Here is a 7385-nt window from a genome sequence, read left to right as displayed (position 1 = left end):
TGTCACAGGCTTCATAGGCTTACATGGACTGTTTGAGTTTTGAGGGACAGATGCCAGTTGGAGCTGTCGTTCGCGGAGTTAATGCGCACGTTTTTCTTTTTTCCGATTTTTTTTTTCCGATTTGTTTTTTGTTCCAGGGAATGTTCGGTGTTTGATTGTTGCACTAATGTTGGAATGTGGTTTTTATAATCTTGTCTTTGACACACAATACATTTTTTCTTATATGGCAAAATGTCAGATGTTAATATGAGTGGATTGTCTCTATCCACATGGAATGTGAATCGGTTGGGGCACCCCATAAAATAAGGAAGGTTATTTCTCTTCTTAAAGGTGCAATATGTAACAATTTTCATGTAATATTCACCCTTGTTTGCCAATGTGTGAACGGCTTGTAACGCAACTTAAAAAGTTAGCCCTTCCCGGACTTTCTAGGTTGCCTATTAAAGCCTGTAGACTGATTTTCATGCGAAGTGAGCGGTGCCTTAAAGATTGATCTGTGTAATTTTAGCTAAACTACAATAACACATGAAATCATGAAATCAATGTTCAAGATATTGTGGAGACATCCATGGTTCTATATGGGTATTACATTTTACTACTAGTTTTCTTTCATGTGGTATACGTCGTACAACCACAGAAGGCACAGGTAAACTATGGTTATGCAAGAACTACATTTTCAAAAGGGAGTAGCAGGGTTGATGTATGCTAGCTCCAATACCTTGTGCATCCCTTAAAAAGGCATAGAGATGCTTTGCTTTTTCCAGCTCTCTATATCAGCTCATGTAGTGGCAACAGGCGGCAGAATGAGACTGACCCAATTAAAACACAATCCTCAACTCAGGGCCTGAAGGCAACTTGCATTTATGTGTTTCACTAATAGGCCTAAGTTACAAGGAACAAAGAAGCTGCTGTATCTGGCTTTTTTGTCCTGACATCCCCTTAAGCATTTGGTAATGGCAGCCACAACAGGATATTTGCAAAGGGTAATAAGCTCATTAACTGATTCAGCATGCATGTGGCCCTTTGTGTTTTATCAATTCACCCTTTTTTTTTTTTTGTATCCTAAAGGGTATTTTAGAAAATAGGCTATTGTGTATGTAATATGTTGGATATTAGTGGATTTTAGTACAGGTGTGTGGCTTTGACCTAAGAGAAATCTGAAAAATTAAATTTTTGTTTCATTCTAGTGTAAAAATGTCTGCTCTTACATATCAAGTTTATAAAAGAGCAAAACTACAATGCATTTACATAATGGTAGGCCTACGCCGAAATTGAACTAGGATTCCATTTCCATTTGTAGAGATAGCGATTAATTTGCAGTCTTTAAAGTGCTGATTAATCATCACTAATCCTCGCTAATTGTGAAGATCAGCTTGCAACTCGATAGAGGCCGATAGAAGCTGTTCAACCATTCAAGACAATGAAACAGTGCTATCTTGTGGCTGGACGAAGAAATCGAGTTTACTTTTGGGTTGTGGCACTGCGGATCAGAGGAATAGTTCAACCAAAAATGAAAATTCTCTCATGATTTACTCACCCTCATGCTATTCCAGATGTGTGTGACTTGCTTTTTTCTGCAGAACACAAACAAACATTTTTAGAAGAATATTTCTCTCTGTAGGTCCACAATACAAGTGAATGGTGACCAAAACTTGGAAGCTCAAAAAAGCACATAAAGACAGCATTGAAGTAATCCATCAGACTCCAGTGGTTAAATCCATGTCCTTCAAATCGATATGATAGGTGTAGGTAAGAAACAGATCAATACAAAGTCATTTTCATTAATCAATCTCCAATTTCACATTATTCTTGTGGTTTTGCGATTCGCATTCTTCATGAGTATCGTCACCTATTTAGCAGGGAGGAGAATTCATACTAAAAAATGACTTATCTGTTTCTCACCCACACCTATCACATTGCTTCTGAAGATATAGATTAAACACTGGAGTCTTGTGGATTACTTTTTGACTGGCATTATACTTTTTAGAGATTCAAAATGTTTGTTCCCATTCACTTTCATCATGTGAGGACCTACAGAGTTGAGATATCCTTCAAAAAATATTTGCGTTGAGCAGAAGAAAGAAAGTCATACACATCTGGGATGGCATGCGGTGCGAAAATGATGAGATAATTTTCATTTTTGGGTGAACTATCCCTTTAATGTTTTAAAATTACAAAACTACAAAAGGGTAAATTGTATTAAATATGCAAAGGAGATTTAAAAAAAAAAAAAAAAAAAGGTAGGCCTATAGCCTAAAATGTGTTTTCATTGTGGGAAAACAAAACCATGTTATTGATTGTGTATTACGTCATTGATTCCAGAATTACGTCATCTTTCATATTAATCAAAAACACACTAAACAATAAATTTTGCAACCATACACTTTATAGCCTAATTCATTTTCAGCAGGATCCTTGCGCAGGTGTGCAGGACATGGCTGCCACCATCAACATGGGTAACAACAAAAAAGTAGCACTGTTGTAGAGCTTTTATTAACACTTTACTATTAATAATTTAAATGCATCGCTATATTTTCAGTATTAGATAATATTAGTCAATATTTGACAGACTTTGCGCGAGTGCTCTTATTTCAGCTCAGCCACTTTAACAATGCGTGCAAATCACATGCAAATTATTGGCATTCATTTTACCAGTAATCTGATATGAAGATTCCTATATAAATTAAAAGTGAACAAGGTGTTATTATTACTTGAATTACTAATTACTAAACTTAATTACTAATGACTAAATACTTTATAACATATAATTGTTAGTATGATTCATCCTCCTGCCCGGTAGACGGCGCTGCGCACTTCAAGTTAATCTTTCACGTGACGTCTAGTTGTTTTGAAAACGTATTGAGCTGTAGCTGTGTTCAAATTGTACACTGTCATTTAAAAAGGTTTTGCATTTATCAGACATCTCTCTGACTGAAACATCTGCCGGATTGTCTTTATCCTGGGTAAGCTTATCTGTCAACTGCGTTAAATACGGGTTTGATCCCGTTGTGTTGTCTTAATAGAGATAGAACCATCCCGTCCAGCATCACAGCTAGTTTATTGCTAGTAGTGTAACAACCTTTAAAAATAGGTTTAATTCAGGACAGGGGAGTCATGATAGAATATATATATATATGCAGAATGACAGCTTCAGTCACTGTTTACTTTCATGGTATGGCTAAAAGATACAATGAAACGAAATGGTGACTAAGGCTAACATTCATCTTAACATCTCCCATGGGTTTGGAACAACATGAGGATGAGAATTTATAAGGGTCAGAATTGTTATTTTCATTCACTTTAAAATAACCATTTTAGAGGAAATTAATGTTAAAGGAATATTCGGGGTTCAATCCAAGTTAAACTCAACCGACAACATTTGTGGCATAATATTGATTACCACAAAAATGTATTTCGATTTGCTGCTTTTATTAAAAAGCAAAAATCGGGGTTACATTGAGGCACGTACAATGGAAGTATAGCTTCAAGGAGTAAACAATATGTATTAACATGATTTAACGTGATAATATCACTGACTAATCTTTTCTGTGTAAAGTTATATCCTATTTTACAACTATGTTGCCATGACAACGTAACACTGTTAATAGCGTAATCCTGGTAAACGACGATTAAAATAATTTAACATCTTAAATAATACACAAGTTTAACAGAATAATTAATGCAATCTGTTAGAGAATATATATATATATATATATATATATATATATATATATATATATATATATATATATATATATATATATTATATATTTGTCATTCAAAGTATTTAATTTATTTTTCTTTATCTGCAATCCCCGTCTCGATGCGGCTCAGCTGAGGGAAGAAAAAATGACACAGAGACCCAGTGCTATCAAATACTTCCACGTTTATTGTTCGGCACTTCGTTATATGGTCCAGAAAAACCACATTCCATTGGACCCCCACCAATAAAATTATTCTTTACCCTATATGGGTATAACATATATGTTTGAGCTACGTGGGGTATGTGAGGGTACAGAGACAGGAAACTCATTCCTATAGACACAGCCTTTGAAAGAGGCCTTCATTATTCCACACAAGTGCTTTTATAAAATTATAAGCTTCACATTTCTGCCTTTCAACCCTCCAAATATTGTCCCCATTCACTCCCATTGTAAGTGCCTCACGATTTGTGCTTATTTAAATAAAAGGAGGGACAAGTTGATTTTTTATTTTTGGGATAATCAACATTATGCCACAAATGCTTTTGATTGATCTTAACTGGTACTGATCCTGGAATATTCCTTTTAAGCAGTGGGACAGTGCGTTTACACTTCTGTACTGTCTCTTTTTTCACAAAAAAGCATCTTAATGTATCTGATGGTAATTGATGTGTGTTCTGTGTTGTCCTGCTCTCAGGTCAGTTCATTGCTGTGCCCTTAGGCCAGCTCTACCAATGAACATGTCCCTTGCCCAGAGAGTTTTCCTCACATGGATCTTCACACTTATCTTCCTCATAATGCTGGTCCTAAAGCTGGATGAGAAAATCCCCTGGAACTGGTTTCTTATCTTCCTTCCTGTCTGGACCTTTGATCTCATACTCCTGCTCATGCTCATTGTCAAAATGGCAGGCCGTTGCAAGCCGGGGTTCGACCCTCGCAATGGAGCGGAGAACTTGAAGAAGCGGGTGTGGTACCTTGTGGCCATGCTGCTTAAACTAACATTCTGTCTGATGCTCTGTGCAAAGTTGCAACATCTAATGGACATCTTATTTAGCTTGGTTTGCATCCCTCTATGGGCGCTGCTTATCGGTGCCATGGTGGAGCTGGGGTACAATGTTTTTCACTTCAGAAGAGACTGAATGTATGAACGGTACTATTTGAATTTCAAGAGTCAACATTAGTCATTTATTGTATGGATTGATAAGGAGGAATCATCTAGAAAGTGCATGGTGTCCATTAAGAATGGAATATGGAATGGACAAATAAGAATGTACAGTCAGCTTTTAAAGCTCTTTTTCAGGAATTGCTTTTTTCTTTCAGGTTGACAATGCTGATTAGCCTATACTTTACATGTTCATGATGGTGGTGAGTTTTCTCTCAGGTGACAGAAATGACTGATTGTGAATATTGCTTAGAATATTTTATTACATTTTAGAAAAACCTCTAGCATACCTCTAACATGATGCTGCTTACACACTGTTATTTACAACTAGTACTGTAACACAACATGGTGTCCTAATAAAAAATATATGTTTAATAGTGTATATTTCGAAATCTGCATTTATTTATCATACACAAATAATAAACTGTATCTTGTGTGAGAGTGTGTAAACAATTAAAAACATAAAAATTATAAAATCCTTACCTTTAAACAACTGTTCTCATTTACATAAGCGCTATTTTCAACCATGTTGTTTCCAAGAATATTGACGATTAGCAGTTGTCCAGTAGGTTGCAAAACAAATTAATTATGCAGAAAGTTAAAGGAATTTTCCAGTGTCAAGAAAAGTTTAGCTCAATTTACAGGCATTGTGTCGTCAAGACAGTGAAGTTATAATATTGGATATGACTTAAACAGATAAGGTTTGAAAACAAATTTAACGCATTCAAATCATGTGAGACAAATGTTTGCGTCTTATGGCTAAACTTTTTCAGTGTGTTTTTGGACTGGCCCCATTCACTTCTAATGTAAGTGCCGTAATGTAGCCAACTTTAGTTGTTTTTTAAATAAACGAGTCAAAGTTATTTTTTGTGGTAATTAACATTTGTTGCAAATGTTGATTGAGGCATTGCAAAGTCTTTCTATCAAGTAAAAATGCATCCCATTATTTCACACTTACATTGAGTATGGACAAAGGTTTCACATACGTTACATTTTTATATACTTACCTAAATCTTTCAAGCATATGGTGAACCCCAAATTGTGAATTAACAAGTCCCCCTTTTTGCTGGAAAGAATGGATTGAGAGGGCTGTTGCTACAATTGGTGACCTTTATGAAAGCGGAGCTTTGAGATCATTTGAAAATATACCACAGCAATTTGGGATTTCTAGGTCTCAGTTTTTCAGGTATTTACAGTTGCGCTATCTACTTTCTACTATTTTAGGTGGTAGTACACAACCCCCTAAAGCTGCAGATACCCTCTGTATGGTGCTCACAGCCTTTGGAAAGGGGCATAAAGCATCAGTGCATTATACATTGTTGATTCAGAGTCTTGGTGATGGGGCCTTAACTGCTCTTGAGAGGTTATGGGAAAGAGATTTGCACTTGGTATTGGAGGATGGGGAGTGGGAAATAATATTTAAAAAATTTCAGAACTATGTCTAGGGATGCAAGGGAATGCCTTATTCGGTTTAATATTTTGCATGGTTTATTGGACTCCCTATAGATTCTTTTAAAAGACACATCTACCTCCTGGCAATGTCAGATGGAGGATGGACACATAGTCCATAGAGAATTCTTGCTAAGATTCAAGAATTCTGGTTAAGAGTCTAGAATTTCATCTGTGAGGTTTTAGATACTCAAATTTCATTCTGCCCCAGATTATGTATATTGGGTGATGAGGCAGTTATTAAAGTATGTGACAAATATACATAAAGCTGGGTCCAAATGAGTGTAATGATTGATAGGCAAATATTTCTTAGAGGACGGAAGTCAATTGGTGCTCCTTCATTTCAAGAATGGTTCTCCGAACTGGGCAGGGTATTTATTCAGTATGTGTGCATGGTGTCATTTTGGCTTTGACCACAGGGATGTTTGTTGAGGGACAGGATGGGGTTGGGGAGGGGGAAATAATGGGGGTTAAAGTTGATTCTGTGTAGATAGATAGATAGATAGATAGATAGATAGATAGATAGATAGATAGATAGATAGATAGATAGATAGATAGATACAGGGTTTGGGAGTAACAGAATACATGTAACAGGAATATGTATTCAAAATATAAGTAACTGTAATCCACTACAGTTACAATTTAAATAATTGGTAATTAGAATACAGTTACATTCAAAGAGTATTTTGATTACTGAAGAGATTACTTTGCATTTTATTGTCATTTGTTTCATTTAATATTTTGTCCTTTCAGATGGAAAACATTTATACATATAAATGATGCAATACAAAGTGCATTTGAACAGCAGTGAAACACTTTCTTATGATGTGTTACATTTACGCTAAGCTCAAATGCTATTTGTAGCCATTTTACATGTACATGTCACCAGACACAATCATATTTTTAATCAAGAAAATTCACGTTGGATCATAATTTATTTTTTTCTAGTAAGAACTTTGATATTAGGGGAAAAATCATATTCTTGATAATAATTTTTGTATTGTTTTCCTGTAAAAATATAAAAGAATCCTTAAAACAAGATCAATTTAATTGATCTTGTTTTAGAAACAACA

General features: G+C 35.3%; 1 protein-coding gene across 1 annotated transcript; it reads left to right on the top strand.

Annotated features, from left to right (window-relative positions):
- Positions 1-2818: 2818 nt before the first annotated feature.
- On the top strand, positions 2819-5353 carry LOC127640664 (transmembrane protein 60-like). Its single transcript, XM_052123354.1, has 2 exons — positions 2819-2963; positions 4399-5353. Exon 2 carries the CDS (start codon positions 4436-4438, stop codon positions 4838-4840), a length of 405 nt encoding a protein of 134 aa, XP_051979314.1. The 5' UTR covers positions 2819-2963; positions 4399-4435; the 3' UTR covers positions 4841-5353.
- The last annotated feature ends 2032 nt before the right edge of the window (positions 5354-7385 follow it).

The sequence above is a fragment of the Xyrauchen texanus genome, chromosome 49 (genome assembly GCF_025860055.1).
Source record: "Xyrauchen texanus isolate HMW12.3.18 chromosome 49, RBS_HiC_50CHRs, whole genome shotgun sequence".
Lineage (NCBI taxonomy): Eukaryota > Metazoa > Chordata > Actinopteri > Cypriniformes > Catostomidae > Xyrauchen > Xyrauchen texanus.
Note: the sequence above shows the minus strand (reverse complement) of the source record. Positions and strands in the feature narration are given on the sequence as shown.